General features: G+C 32.4%; 2 protein-coding genes across 8 annotated transcripts; one reads left to right on the top strand and one right to left on the bottom strand.

Annotated features, from left to right (window-relative positions):
• Positions 1–303: 303 nt before the first annotated feature.
• LOC121120236 (putative RNA-binding protein Luc7-like 1) lies at positions 304–6,046 on the top strand. Of its 4 annotated transcripts, none has more exons than XM_071889666.1 (8): positions 1,157–1,205; positions 2,196–2,261; positions 3,846–4,065; positions 4,538–4,629; positions 4,706–4,804; positions 4,855–5,286; positions 5,346–5,722; positions 5,793–6,046. In XM_071889666.1, the coding sequence occupies exons 5-8, from the start codon at positions 4,709–4,711 to the stop codon at positions 5,887–5,889; spliced, it is 1,002 nt and encodes a 333-aa protein (XP_071745767.1). In that variant the 5' UTR covers positions 1,157–1,205; positions 2,196–2,261; positions 3,846–4,065; positions 4,538–4,629; positions 4,706–4,708; the 3' UTR covers positions 5,890–6,046. The 4 variants fall into 4 exon arrangements, with proteins under 4 accessions (XP_040571015.1, XP_040571016.1, XP_071745767.1 ...); XM_040715085.2 differs by lacking the exon at positions 1,157–1,205 and adding an exon at positions 3,692–3,787; XM_040715082.2 differs by lacking the exon at positions 3,846–4,065 and having other exon boundaries at positions 1,134–1,205.
• On the bottom strand, positions 5,930–14,804 carry LOC121120235 (acylamino-acid-releasing enzyme). 4 transcript variants are annotated; one of them, XM_040715080.2, is made up of 7 exons: positions 14,475–14,752; positions 13,712–13,832; positions 8,588–8,788; positions 7,976–8,529; positions 7,120–7,903; positions 6,754–7,040; positions 5,930–6,698 (listed from the first exon to the last, which is right to left on the bottom strand). In XM_040715080.2, the coding sequence occupies exons 3-7, from the start codon at positions 8,753–8,755 to the stop codon at positions 6,314–6,316; spliced, it is 2,178 nt and encodes a 725-aa protein (XP_040571014.1). In that variant the 5' UTR covers positions 8,756–8,788; positions 13,712–13,832; positions 14,475–14,752; the 3' UTR covers positions 5,930–6,313. The 4 variants fall into 4 exon arrangements, with proteins under 4 accessions (XP_040571014.1, XP_071745766.1, XP_040571012.1 ...); XM_071889665.1 differs by having other exon boundaries at positions 8,588–8,801; positions 14,475–14,655; XM_040715078.2 differs by lacking the exon at positions 13,712–13,832 and having other exon boundaries at positions 14,475–14,804.
• Positions 14,805–15,390: the final 586 nt, after the last annotated feature.

Here is a 15,390-nt window from a genome sequence, read left to right as displayed (position 1 = left end):
AATTTTAGAAAAATACACCTAAGGTAAGATGGAATTCTTCTTTTAGCGAGAGATGTTAGCACCACGACGATATATTAAAGAATGGACTATAACAAACTTTGGAACCAACCGTTTTTCCTTTTTTTAATATCTAAATGTTGTTGTTTTTTACAAAAATTCCATACCTAATGAGTCATCAGTCTTTTTACTAAGCCTGTTAACGAGAAGGTAAAAAGATTCACGGTCTCCCCTAGTAGTATGTATGTAGCAGGCGCTGTTACATTAGAAAGAAGAAGAGAGAGAAAGACGAAGAAAGAAGGAGACAATGACGAAGAAAGAAGGAGAGAGAGAGAGCTAGAAAGAAAGAGAGAAAGAAAGAAAAGAGTAAAACAAACTCCACTTGATCGAAAGAATTGAATTTCTAGCTGTACGTCTTTCTGTTTCTTAATTCTACGTTGGAACTGGAGTTGGTGGAAGGATTTGCGTAAGTCTCATTTGTGATTTTCAGACCGAAATAAGATCGAAGGAGATGTCAGCTTCCGAGCAAATGCGAGCTATGCTCGATCAACTCATGGGCACATCCAGAAATGGTACGTAGCTAACCTTCATTAATAATTTATAATAATTTGTCATTTGATGAGATGAAATTCCTTCAAAAGAAATATGAAGTACTATATTAAATTATTTTCGAAATCGCCTCTTTTCGTGCATTGAGTGAGGAAGGAAGGAGAATGAAGGAGAGAGGAATGTACATAAAATATCAAATATGAGAAGACAGATCCAAGAGTTCGTTCAAGTTCGTCGTCCACCCCTCACCGTCATCTTTTATTTCATGCTCTCCATGAGATTTTTTGATTTTATTTGTTGCTTTGGCGGACGGAAAGAGGTTCCATAACGAGAGAAAGGAAATGATTTGATGGTAGACGATACAAAATATCATAAGTGTTTTAATAGGAGTAAAGGACTTGATTAACGAACTCTTGATCTTAAATGTACATTTCAACGGGAGTTTTTTTTTTTTCCATCTTCTATCATTATATATTAAAAAGTTCTTCTTGCTTTTCCAAAACGCACCACTCAAATCATTTATATACTTATTATACATATACATATCTTGGTAGCTGTTTTTCTTAAGAGACAAATCCTTTTTTTAGGAGCAAATTAAAGACCTCAGCAAGCAGACTACCTTCTCCATTTGGCCTTTGTATATCTCTATCTCGAATCATGTAATGTATCAAATTTACCCATAATATTTTTAATTCCTGCTTCTCGGTCAAATCGTTTTACAATTTTGGAAAATATTATTGCATATGTATGTATGACCCGTCAACACAAAAGCTAGTAACGAGTAATATTTTTCTCAAAATAAGTCTGGCTAACATATGAATTCTTCATATAATTATCCTCCATTTATTTTAATAAGTCATTCTGATTCATATATCAGAAGTACTGCAAATTCCCTGATAAAATTAATTTATAAGACAGATTTAATCCGAAAGGGGGTATATCCAGGCTATATAAAGTCTCATATACTAGTATAGACCAGTGATCGACAACCCCTGATCCGTGGGAGATTTTCATATGGACCTTCAACAATAAAAACTTAATATACAATATATATATATATAAAGTCATTCCTTTATTAGTCCGGTTTTTCGACAAAGTTGTATTGAGCTTAAAAAAAAACTTATTTTATTATAAAGAATAACGTGACCCTACACGAGATACTACATAGGCAATTTGGCTCTCTCACTCCAAAGGGTTGTCGACCCTTGCTCTTGAACATTGGAACAATTCCTGGGGTACTCAATTTAAAGCAGAAATTTGAATATATGTCTAACATTGTGTTAGGTCATTTATATATATGAAGTTTCATTTTCTTGATATTTGTTGAAGATGGATTTTGTGTTGACGCACCATATATATAAATATTTTAATTTTATTTGATGGACGTTTAATTTGTACTCTTAAAGATTACATTCGTTAAAAAACAACGTCAATCAAACAAGTATCATCAAAATATCCTTTTTGTGCAAATAAATTGGATTGGCCAGCTAGAAAAAATAATGATTCAAACTTTTGTAGTAAAAATAATACTTCAGAAGCAGATATAATTATGAGACAAGGGGGGAAGGGGTCTATATTACATACTTAATTATTTTAATATATTCTTTATTCATTTTATAAGATGTATATGATTTATTTTTAAACGTTAGGAATTATAAAGGACTTCTTTGGGAATTATTCTTATGTCTTGAAGAAGAAAAAATATGCCTGAAAACGTACGTATTACCTCTAGGCAATGTCTTAGTAATTATTACTTAATTATTTAAAAATAAAAACAAAAATTGAAAATTTAGATAATTATTTCTTATTTGATTTGATAAATATATATATATATTTTTTTATTTTTTTGCTGAAAATTAAATGATCAATATCATTGTGTGAATCCTCTCTTCACCTTTGTATTTACCACGAAATGCAAAAAAAAAACCTAAACTTTTCTTGAATCTCTGGAACCATCATTCATGTGACCCCCATATTATGAGCATAAAGTTGCATGATGCTAACTTTCAATCATATTTCTTATCCCTACATATCATCAACATATTTTCATTTTTGCATTATTTTTTTTTTGCCTCTGACGTTGTGACGATAACCTCTATACATACATAATATATATAAAAAATGTATAGTTAGTTGATATTCCATTTTGTTATGTTATTATCGTATTAAACAGCCCCGTTCAGTATTTATTTGAAAGGGGGATTGATGTCACTAAACACTGTGTGCGCTCTGTCTGGTAGCACAACCTTCTACCATATTCTATATTCCTAATGAGAGACACTACTTAATCTTCAATCACATCTTTGGGTATGTATGTTTGTATGTTATGTTAATTCCATACATTCATCAAAGTTTGATTAGATATTAAAATATGTATATTGCTGCTGAGGGCCTCACTTTTTAATTGGTACGTATAAGTGTATTAGCTGCTAACAGTACGCAGATGAAACGCTGTAATTGTTCCTGTTGTCTTTTTTTTTATTTTTTTTAAATATTCTTGTACCTTGAAAATGGCTTGTAGAATATGAATGTAACAATATAACTATAAATTACTTACTTCACCTAGTGATTACCATCCTTTTCATCAATGGGGAGAAGTTTTTATTAGGGGGCATCTAAGTAAAATTTTCTGGGGAAAAAAAAATCGGAATTTTGGTTTAATATTTGGATCAATTATTTTTTTATAACCTTTTTTTCTAGAAAAAAGTTTTCTTGATTAATTTGACAAATTTGAGTAGTCCTAGACAATAACTCCAAAGCCCCAGTTGGGAATCACTGACTTAACTCTATAACGCACTACGTATCATATTTGATACACGAGTTTTAGAATCCTCGGTTTGAGTAGTTTGACAATTTTTTGGCTCAAAAACAGTATAGATGGAATTGTAAATATATAATTAATGAATCATTAAACAGATAAAAATGATAATTTCTTACTTATGACACCTCAAAAAAGTACTAAAACCAGTTGTTTTTCGAAAAATTACAAATCTAATTTTAGAGGTGTTATATTAATTCCTGTATTAAGTAAATATCTGTAAGAACAGTATGTCAGTTACTTTGAATTTTTTTAAAGCTCAATCTATATAAAAAAAAACTCCAAAAATCTGAACTAGAAAAATCAAAAATCTTATATTTTCCAAAGGCAAAAAAACATTTTTGGTTCTTAAAAATGGATATGGATTCTAATTTAACAAAGTGAGATAATTCTCATTGCGTTTTAGAGTTAAAGGATTTTGATGTAAATATTCATTTTTTACTCTCTTTGATTAACATTCCAATTTCTTTATGCCATCAAGGGTAATGAGCAAATGGTAAAATAAAACAGACACTCGTAGCTTTCATCTGTGCATTGTTACGTCTTTTTGAAAAGAAGACATCCATGTTCTTTTGTAAGTGGACTGGATTTCTCATCATGTACTAACAAACTTGAGCGAGGACAATTTTTAAGGGTTTAAATCTGATAAATATCTCCAGGAAAGGGTTTCTGTTACTAAGTCCGTGGTCTCCCTCCGATTGGTGAGTGTATCAACATCTATTTATTTCGCATTAATATTGACTTCTCTAATATCCAAATATATATTTACTAAATATTTTATGTTTACACGCATATCTTATCTACAAAAAAAAAAAAAAAAAAACAGAAAGTAGTTTTTGCCATACTTATAACAATTAGTTTATGAAATTATTTATTGTGAAGTGATGGAAATAATTTACACACCTCATAATATTTACTGAAACCTTATGATGATTTTATGAAATCCTTGATAATTATAATTTTAGTACTCTACTAATTAAAACTAGTATTATTGTCATTTTCTACTACATGAGAGTATAGCTAGGTTGATGATATTATTTTTAGCAATGAATAATATTATTACTATTAGGCATGGCCAGCCAATTTTAAATCAATTGTAGGAGGCACAACCTTTTATAGTCATCTTCATTTCATAATTGTTTGCTAACAACTACATATTTTTTATACTTTCAGGAACTGAAGGCCCAGGTTTAAAATTCTCGGATCCCAGAGTATGTAAGTCGTTCCTCTATGGATGTTGCCCGCATGAGGTTTTGGCTTCTACGGTATGTTATTTCTCATACTTATTTAAAAATATTTTCTTAAGACAATAATTGTATTTTATTCATTATGTTCATTCAGAGAATGGATTTGGGAGAATGTCCAAAAGTGCATGACTATGCTCTCCGAGCCGATTATCAACAGGCATCAAAAACCAAAGAATATTTCTATGATGTTGATGTAAGTCCTCTATTTTAGCTCTGTCATATTGTACATATTTTTTTTTCCAGGCTTGCGAACACTTAAATAGTTTTATTCAAGATTGTGATCGCCGAACAGAGTTAGCAAAGAAGCGATTAGCTGAAACTCAAGAGGAATTAAGTGCTGAAGTTGGATCAAAGGCTGAAAAAGTGCATGAACTTGCTGAGCATATAGGAAAAAAGTTAGCATCAGCAGAGCAGATAGGTGCAGAGGGTAAAGTTGACGAAAGCATGAAATTGATGGCCGAAGTTGAGGAAATTCGAAAAAAGAAGGGACTTGCAGAGCAAGAGTACAGAAACTCTATGCCTGCTTCATCCTATCAACAACAAAAACTGAGAGTATGTGAAGTTTGCTCCGCTTATCTTGGAATACACGATAATGATCGGCGACTCGCTGACCATTTTGGAGGGAAGCTCCATCTTGGATTTATAAAGATTAGAGAAAAGCTCACTGAGCTTTTGGTACGTAAGATTTTCCTTTGTTTGTTGACGTAAAATATAAATTATTATTTTTTTAAAAGGTCAATAATGAGGAACGTCGTCAAAAGAAAAGAGAATCTCGAATTGGAGGGGCTTGCACTGGAATTCGTGAGAATTCTTCAGATCGTGCACTTAAGTCCAATGACGAATACTATCGAGGGAGCCAGTATGGAAGGTCTCGTGACGTGGGATACAATAGACGTACTAAGTCCCCTGAGAGAATGAGATCTAGAAGTAGATCTATTGAGCGTCGAAGGAGAGAACGCTCCGCTGAGCGTCGTCGAAGAGATCGATCTAGAGATCGATATAGGCGAAGACGTTCACGATCCCGTGATTCTCGTAGAAGACGTTCCCGTTCCAAGAGGCGTTCAAGATCTCGTGAATCAAGATCGCGCTCCCGCTCACACGAAAAGAAAAGGTGAACTTGCACACTCATCATCCTGGATGTATTTAAATGATCAAGTTATCTAATTATATCATTGTTTCAGACGGCACTCTAACTCCAGGGAACGAAAATCCAAAGACAGAAGATCCAAGTCTTCTGAGCGTAATGACTTATCACCCAGAAAAGACTATTCTGATTAACACTCTTATTATTCCATATTTAAATTATAATCTTGTAAGATTTGTTTGTTAGCTTTTATTGGTAAACTGTACGAATTTTCTAATATACATCAAATTATGTCCTCAAGGAAGCTATTTTCATTATAAATATAACTACATTGATATATATATCTACTTATATTTTGCTTCAATTGCAGTGTTTTGTTTGTTTTTTTGTCTATGTACAAAATATAATGTGTAAATTTATAAATACATTTTGTCGAAGTAAGCATGTGATGAGACAAATTGACTCAAACTATGCAAAAACTGCTAGAATGAATTCACCTGGAGCCTCTGTATGTTAAACAAAAAAATAATAATAATATGTGTAATCCTCGAATCGGACAATAATTACATTTGTTAGCATATTATGCGTATACACGAATGATATCTTCAGCACTAATTCTTAAGCGCGAATGTAACTGCAGAAAAGAATGAAAAGAGTAATAATGAGAGAGCTTTGAGAAATTGAAGCTGCCGTTGAGGCATATCTCTGTCCAATGATTTGTTCCTTTTCTTCAACAAAACAATGTTCTGTATCATTCTCCCAGATATCATGAAAGTAATGAATAATTTTGTTTAATACGATTTTGACTCCTTTAGGATGTAGAGTTTTGACAAAGGGATTTTCTTCAACCTCTTCTTGAAGAATGACTGGACGAGAAGTATTTGGCTTTCCCGCAAAGCGATGCCACATTAAACCTTGAGTTTCTGGAAGTATCCACTTGTTTTCTTCCGAAAGAACCATAAAGTAATTGCGGCGATACTCTTTGGAGAATTTTAATGGTGACCTTAAGGGAGAGAGAATAGATGATGAAGTATGATGAGTGACAAAAATAGACTTACATTTCCCAAGATTTGTTGAAAAAATCCATACTTGGAAGCTGAGGATATGAATAATTCATTCCTAAAACATCATAGACCCATTCTGGATTTGAAGAACTTCGCATTTGAGGTAAGTCAACAATGGGATTAATGAGAACTACATGCTCGAACTTTGAATGATAATTGCTCAACTCAAGAGCAATTAAACCACCGAATCCAATACCAATAATTCCAACTCTAAGCGCATCCAATGATTTGCTAGACTCCACAGCATCGGCTATTCCATCTTTGACCTCCTTCATTAGGTTCTAAATACATACAAAATAAATTGTTAATCTATGTATGAAAACGGTGACTTGGACAGACTAGACTTGGTATGTACTTTACCTTCATTTTATATCCTCTTATGCTTGAAATACTTTCATTACACATTCCAAGACTGCCTCTGTAGTTGATGGAGATTACAGCGAATTCGGATGCTAACAAACCGTTAATAAGGCGATCGTGTTCGGATGTTTTGACAGTGTTTGGCCCACCATGGAGAACTACAATGATTGGGATTTCAGTGTTTTTGTTCATTTGAGGCCGTAAAGGAGTTCCAGCTATGTAATTGGCAGAGAATTTTTCGAAAAAGCTCTTGCCAGATTTTACCCATCCATATCTTTTTTCTCTGGTTATATCCACATCATCTGTCACTAGTTTGAATTCAACTTTATTTCCCTTATCTTTATCTGGTGAAGAGGCAGCTTGATTTGCCATAAATACTTTGGGGAACTCATTCCAATCTGACTTGGAAAGAAGCAAGTTGTCTTCATACACATCTAATAACCTCAAATTATTTCCATCAAACACGTCAATTTTGTCATCCCCTTCACGTAATAAATGAACCACAATTAAGTAAACCTCTGATTCCATGTGTACGCTTAAATAAAACTTGGATCCATCTGAAGAGAATGCTCTTAAGGGAACATTTGCTGGATATATTCCGTACACTTTTCCATCATTGAAAATTCGATCAGTTATAAGAACACTTGAATCTCCAGATAACTTTGAATTGGCAAACACATCCGGATTGAATTTAATAACAGTTCCATTTTTGTCAGATTGAAAATAAATTAAGCCTTTGCCGTCGGGAGTTAGTCTTGGATGACTTACAATAGTATTAATGGGGCTGGAAAGAAGAATTGAAATAATGTATAGATATTAAGAATAAATCAATAGTTTTCTATATTCCGTTAACTACCTCAAAAATTGAAATTTATTCTTATTCTTAGTTCTTTTAGTAACAAAAATTCGACTCTGTCTAAAAGGATCATTTCTGAAGGCAACGCCCATCAACTCGGACTCTACATTCCAAAATACTTCTTCGGGGGTCCATTCCTCCGGCCATGACTTGACTCGGCTCCATGTTCTAGATACAATATTAAATATTCCAACGAAGACGTGTCGTTTTCTTTCAATTAGACAAGCAATCTCGCTGGACTCAACATTGTATTCAAGGGAGAGTATGGTATCATCTTTTCTTAAACTATCACCATCTGTGAGATCAATAGTTGTTTCATTTCCTTCTATTAAGGGAGTCATCAATAAATAATACTTGGAGTCATCTTTAACTAGCTCAAGCTTGGAATTCGGCCAGTCAGAATCATCTAAAAAGACTGTATTCCCATGTTGAAACATTTCTTCAGATTTTGACCAAGTAGAGTCGTTTCCAAGCTCATAGAGCTTGTTTAGACAGCTAAAAACCTTGCTATCTCCTTTAGAGTTGCACATAAGAACACTTACAGTCTCGTTATCCTAATATGAAGGGGAGTATAAATAATGATTGAATAAGGTAGAAGACATGAATCCTTACTTGAATTCTAGCCTTTTGAATGCTAGATACTTGGAATACTTCGTCCACTGCATCTTGAATCATGTGATTCCTTTCGATTCGTCTATTTTTTAAACATTTAGGATCAATAAAGGAGTAAACACTCGAGATACTGGCTATTATCACAATAGAAGTGAGGAAATGCCTCATTTTGTCTTAAAGATTGAAGAACCTTGCGTATACCTGCAAATAAGTACTAAGAAATAAATCCATTTATTTTTAAGGTACAATTGATTATCAATGTACGTATTTTAAACGATTACAAAAAAAAATAATTAAAAGACAATAATTAACGTTATTTGATGGTACCCTTTCTACTGATTTCAGGGATACCAATATTTCCTAAATTTATTCTACTGGGACAAAGTAATTTGAATTTTTTGACATAAGTTATAACTTCCTTTTCTCCGATCCTTTAATTCTATAGTACAATTTTTCGGAAGACAATATCGCATACTTTTAAAAACTATAGTCGGAGTCTGTAGCATCATATTTGGGAGGGTACAAGAGGCCTAATAAAGGGATATTTCGACCCAAAAATACCATTTTTTAAAATATTAAAATGACTTTTGCCACGCCAAAAATACCAAGAGAGGCCTTATACTTTGCTAAATTTAGTTTTTTTTTATTATTCCTTGCAGAAAAGGTCTTTCTGCAGAGACGAAAAAAATATTTTTCCAAAAATGGGACTGTGTAATGTAATGTACATAGATTAAATAATATTACCCTCTGGATTCTGGAATGTTAAAAAAAACCCGAAAACTAACTTGGTCGCCCTGATAATTTGAAGAATATTTGGGAGAAGAACAGGATAGCTGTCATGACGTTTCATTAAATTAGCTGCAAACAGCTATAACATGATAAAAATAACACCACGCCGTATCTAGCAGTGATATCGGCAGGTATTAATTCTACTCCTAGTCCAAAAAGAACTTATAACTCCGCAAGAGATCCTCAGCGTCCGTAGGATCATATATATATATTTTTAAGGGGGGGGGGAGCTTGGTTTTTGGAATTAAAAAAAATCCAAAAATCCATAGCAATTCATAAAAAAAAATTCAAAAATCCACAGCTGTTCACAAAAAATGATTTATTTTTTTAAATTTTTTTTATATCTACAGCTGTAATATTATTTCCATCAATGGACATTATGTACGTCGCTCAGCTAAAGGTGTATGAGTCATGCAATGTTTATATTCAAATACGGATTTAAAAGTCAAAGGAAGGCATTTACTTTTTATGTGCATAGTATATTTAGTAATGTAGGAAATCCTCAATATTTTTTTTGGAGAAGAATGAAGCTGAAGAAAAAATGGATAACAATAAATAATAGGTACTTAAACTTTACTTTTGAGATACACATGTGAATACATAATAGAATTTGGCCAGATCAGAGGTATAAACAGCCAAAATTTACTGAATAAAATCATTTGCCCACTTTTTTGCTCAAGGAATATGGTATAATTTTATTTTCGTATTTTGGATGTTATGTAAGATGCACGGTAATTTTGCCTAAAGGATATTTCGCCTTAATAAATAAATAAATGAGGTTTATACGTCGTTATTGTTTATTTTTGGTTAAAATTGATGTTCCATTGAATTTTTTAAATCAAAATATGTAATATTAATTACTATGGAATACATTAAGTTTGTTTTCTGTTGAAATAAGGATGGAATTATGCTCTTGTTCGTCAATCCTTGAGTTTTTTCTAGTATGCATAATCCATCATATCTAATGATAATTACTAACGGGTAAGTGATTAGCAATTCTTCGTTTCGAATCGTTGCCGTGTTTATTTATTTTTATACTAATTTTATTACCTATTTTGTCTCTGGTTCAAATTCATTACATAATGAGATTCTGTTGGTGTATGCATTGGAATTTCTGGCCATGCTTCTATCATTTTTCCAATAGAAAACAAACATTTTCTCCATTTGAAAGTAGTACACATTACATATTTTGATTAAAAAGTTATAAAGGAACATCAATTAAAACCAAAAAAACAAAAACATTCAATAAATTTCATTTATTTACATTTTAAGACGAAATATCCTTGAGGCAACATGTCCTAAGGCGAAATGGATTAAGCCAAAATTAACTAGCGCCATTCCTACTATATTATCAAGTCTTCTAAGATTTCACTACAAGAATATGAATCTTATCTATTTACAATGTACATATGTATAGATAATTAGTTATTATCGTATAAAATTACAAGAAAACGTATGTCTTTATTTCAAAATGTGTATGTATTTGTGCAAAAATATATATATTTTTGCACATAACTACATCCAAACAAATAACTATTTCCTTTTTATCTACATACAAAGACACAATATTTTAAATATTTTGTATCGTAATTCATATAATGTATGTTTATACTGTACACAGCAAGCGTGGACTCGACCCACCAAAATATGTAAAAATAGCATTAGCATGTATGTGACACATTCACAACACGCTTATCCACTTGATGATATAATATGTACTTATTAGTGTTTGATTTTGGACTGAAAATAATAGACCGGTGTGAGATCGGGGATGATTTGTAGTGAACCGAATTTACTCAATCTTTTAATGAATTCAAAGTCAAGTCTCAAAGAAAAATTAATAAAAAATCGGTGCCATTTCAAATTCGGTCTTGACCGATTCTATAGATTAAGTATTGTCTACTGAGGACGTCACGTGTGTTTCAAAATTGTGAACATTGATACAATAACGTCAAATGACACGACGTTACCTCTAATACGAAAATATACAGTGAATTAGGTTGTCAACTGTCGATTTTTTTGCTTATTTTCTGCTATTTAATGTTCTGAACGTTGATTGGTTGAATTAGCTCCTTTTAATCCGGTGAACAATTCCCAACAATTGTTCATAGTTAAAGGTTGCGTGATACAATAAAGGTTAAAAGTGTTGCATAAATCATATTTGTACAACTCATAAATGAAGAATGGGAAGAAACTTGGCCCATGGATTGAGACCAAAAAAAGTTGGTATATATATTGAGACCCGAAAAAATTGCTTCACGATTTGAAAACGATTAAATTTCGATCTACGGTCTGATATCGCGGCCTTAGACAGATTCTGAACACATATGTCACGCCATTACCTTGCACGTCAGTAACTTTATTGTATCATGCAAAAGGCTACTAAAATCTGTTGGTAGTTATCCAATTCGTCCAAACTATGGAAATATTATTTTATAGTTGTTGGGAATTGTTAATAACAAAAAAAGAGCTCATTAGAGCACTGATTAGAAGAAAATAAGCACAAGAATCGTCAGCTGACAACAAAATACTGTGCATAATTCTTTGTTAGCGAAGTAACGTCGAGAGCTCGAGACACAGGTATATCAAGACTGGAGATACACAGCGCTATTGTCGCGACAAAACAAAACAATAATTATGTCTGGAAACATGAAATGTTAAAATCCAAGCTCAAAACCAAGTTCATAAACCCAAAAAATGATGCCCCCGAGTTATTTTAATTTGGCGACTGAAATTCGACTTCAATTTAGTGTTTAAGTGATCTTGTCAGGGTTTGATAGGATAGAGGGCACCCTTGTGGCTATTCTTGTACATCAAACTGTGGGTATACAGTACTGTTCTCAGCTGATGAAAGATAGGATTCTCCTAATAAATGGTCTGAATGGTCGGAAAGTTGATTGGTTGAACTATAATTAGCTCATTTTATGTTGTGAAGAATTGGGTAACTACTAACAACTGATTTTAGGACTTTTCCTCCCTGTTCCTTTTCGGAGTAAAGGTCGCGTGACACAATTCAAGTAACGACATGACATATGACAAAACAGGTACGAATAAATAACAAATAGGGGGAGATGCAATGCTTCGTTTATGATGATGAGTTAAAAGACATTAATGCTTAAAAAAGGGAGTTATGACTTATGTATGTTGTAGTTGTACCCCTGCCTTTTTTCTTATTTGAGATGCGTATTATGTGAGTATATATATTTTTTTATTTTGCAAAAGTTACCGAGTCATGGGGCTATGAATCATAGAAAAAGAAATCGAATAAGGCACCTCCAAACAAAGAAACGTGTGTAACAAGTCAACGACACAGATTTCAACCTTTAATGTACACAAGTTGTATCAAAGTAGTATGGAGTTAGTAATAGTAGCTTTCTAACTCTGTAATAATCTGTAATGATTTTTAGCCTTATTAATTATATGTAACCCCCCCTCCCCCTCTCTCTCTCTCTGGGCACCCTCATCCAACAATTTCATCCTTAATCTAATAGGGCATGAACATACTAAAAGAATATTTGTTATCCACAAGATGATTTGACAGTTTCTAGCTTGTTGTTTAAAAAACAGCGTATGCTCAGAAGAATTTTGATAGCGCCCTCTATGTGAGAAACATACGTACATGTTATTATTTTATTAAATAATATTATTATTCAGGGTAATTGTATCATTTTGCTACAAGACGGCGCCACTCTCTGTCGCTTTGTTTACACACGAATTTAAGTAATCAGGACTCATGCCCCATTCAACATATGTGGTCCGTCAACACAAAAGCAATGTGAGATGATTTTTTTCCCACAAAAATAAGTCTCGATTACACGTACATTTAAATCAATATACTACTTTACTACATCATTCAAAGGCGCTGTGCATTGCACTTTAAGATCGTAAATAATCTTGATCACTTTGAAGAAGACAGACTTGACTCAACCAACGCAATAAAACGAAGATTTTTAGAGGATCACCATCATTTAATCGATTTCGTCTCTATTGGAGACCACTTCAGAAAGAATAATATCACAAAAATCTTAAATTCCCAAGCTTTCACGTAATATAAAAACATTGAAATTTAAAATTCGGAATATTTAAAATAATATTCACATTAATTTATTGATTCTCGATCACTTACAAAAAAGATAAAATTCATTCTATTTAAAAGGCCAGTTCGGAACAAAACAAAGTCTCATATATTCAATGAAGGTTTCCGACCATAGCATATATTATTCCTAAATATCGTAATCCATCGTAAAAATTAGAATATGAAGCCCATAATAATAAGTTAATAGAACTAAGGGCGTTTATATTACTGATATACAACAAAAAATTGGGATTACATACATTGTTCAAGATTGTTTTTGTGTTGTCAAGTCACAACATATTTATTGTATCACCATAATGGCTAATGGTGCGGAATTGGAGAGTCCTTGGTGAAGACGTGCCCAAATAATTGGCCACTAACCTTTTGAATAATAATATAATATAGGCAAATCATGAATTGTACATAGGCATAAATTGAAATTAAAAACTTGTTTTCTTTTCCATAATGCTTTAAGCCTTTACAGTATTATACTTGTATAAATATGCCTCGCTTTTTTTATCATCTTGGTTTTGCTCAGTTTCTTTTAATCATGGAGCGCATTTTACCAAGGAGACAGGTTATTCATAATAGTAGCTAGTACATAATTTCGCGTACTATCAAGGTTCGAAAGAAATCCTATTATTAATATGTATTATCTCTTTAAAAAAATGATGATATATGTAGTCCATCAAAATAGAAGGATTGAAAAGCCAAACAATTATTTGGCAAAGAAGTAATCAGACATTGATTAGAGGGGTTTTATTTATCTATCATAATTAATAGGATGGGTTAGCACATTACTCGTACGTACCTCGATAAGAACAGACTAATGGGTATCCCCCCCCAAGACTTTTTCATATCATGATCTTCAAACCTCAACATTTAAAAATAAGAGTTTTTGTTACGAGACATATTACAGATGAACAAGTGTATTAATAACTAATATTAAATTATTCACTGAATCAAGAGAGTAGATACTACATAAATAAAGAATATTTTCATCACAGCACACCAAAATCTCACCTTGGGCACTCTCTTAAATGTCCACGATTTAGAGAGTTAGTATCAGATGTAATAATTAATAGTTACGGAGCTATTATTTTAGGAACTCGAAAATATGAGATCAAAACAACAATAAACGATCACTTTAAATCTTCCAAACTTCCACAATGAACCACAATTACTGGCAGTCAATCCGAAACTCTTAGAAGTTTATTATTGCTTTGAGAATAATGTATAGTGATATTGAGAAATAACGCCCGGCGTGCGTGTGCGTATTTTGATGATATTTATCCACTCCTGAGCTACAAAGAAGAATGAAAACACTCGTCGCTTAATGTGTACACTAGTGACATCTACGAATCGATACAATACGTGTTTTTATATTAGAGAATAATAAGCAGTATTTACTAAAATTATCTGCTTAATTAAGGCAACCTGTCTGCTTCCTAAATGTAATTATTTATAAGTCACAACCATTTGGTGTGCAGTCTACAGCCTCACAAGTGAACGTCATTTCTACTTATATTCAAATTGGCATATTGTGAACATAGAATGAATGGGCCTACATATTTTAGTTTTCATTCGTGTAGTAACGAGTATTGATGTTATTCTTTTAATGAAGTAAATGACAAATATTTAGTATATTTGTCATTTACATAAATTCCCTGACGCGTCGGACTGCAAGAGAACATCTCAACATAGACTTTTTTTTGCTTCAAAAGGGCAATAAAGTTGTAGGAAGGCCTTGAATAAATGCATATTTATTAGTACTTTAATATTATTTACATTGAAGAAAGGGATTACGTCACAGTTTCTTATATAATAATTGATTGGTTCAATGGGTAGTAATTTATCATAAGAACAGTCAAATCATATGCGGGAAGCATTTATATTTACTTAATATTATGTATGCATGCTTTTAGGTTTTTTAGGAATT

This window comes from Lepeophtheirus salmonis, chromosome 6, assembly GCF_016086655.4.
Source record: "Lepeophtheirus salmonis chromosome 6, UVic_Lsal_1.4, whole genome shotgun sequence".
NCBI classification, from domain to species: Eukaryota; Metazoa; Arthropoda; class Copepoda; order Siphonostomatoida; family Caligidae; genus Lepeophtheirus; species Lepeophtheirus salmonis.
The sequence above is the reverse complement of the archived record's forward strand: the minus strand, read 5'-3'. Positions and strand labels throughout refer to the sequence as shown.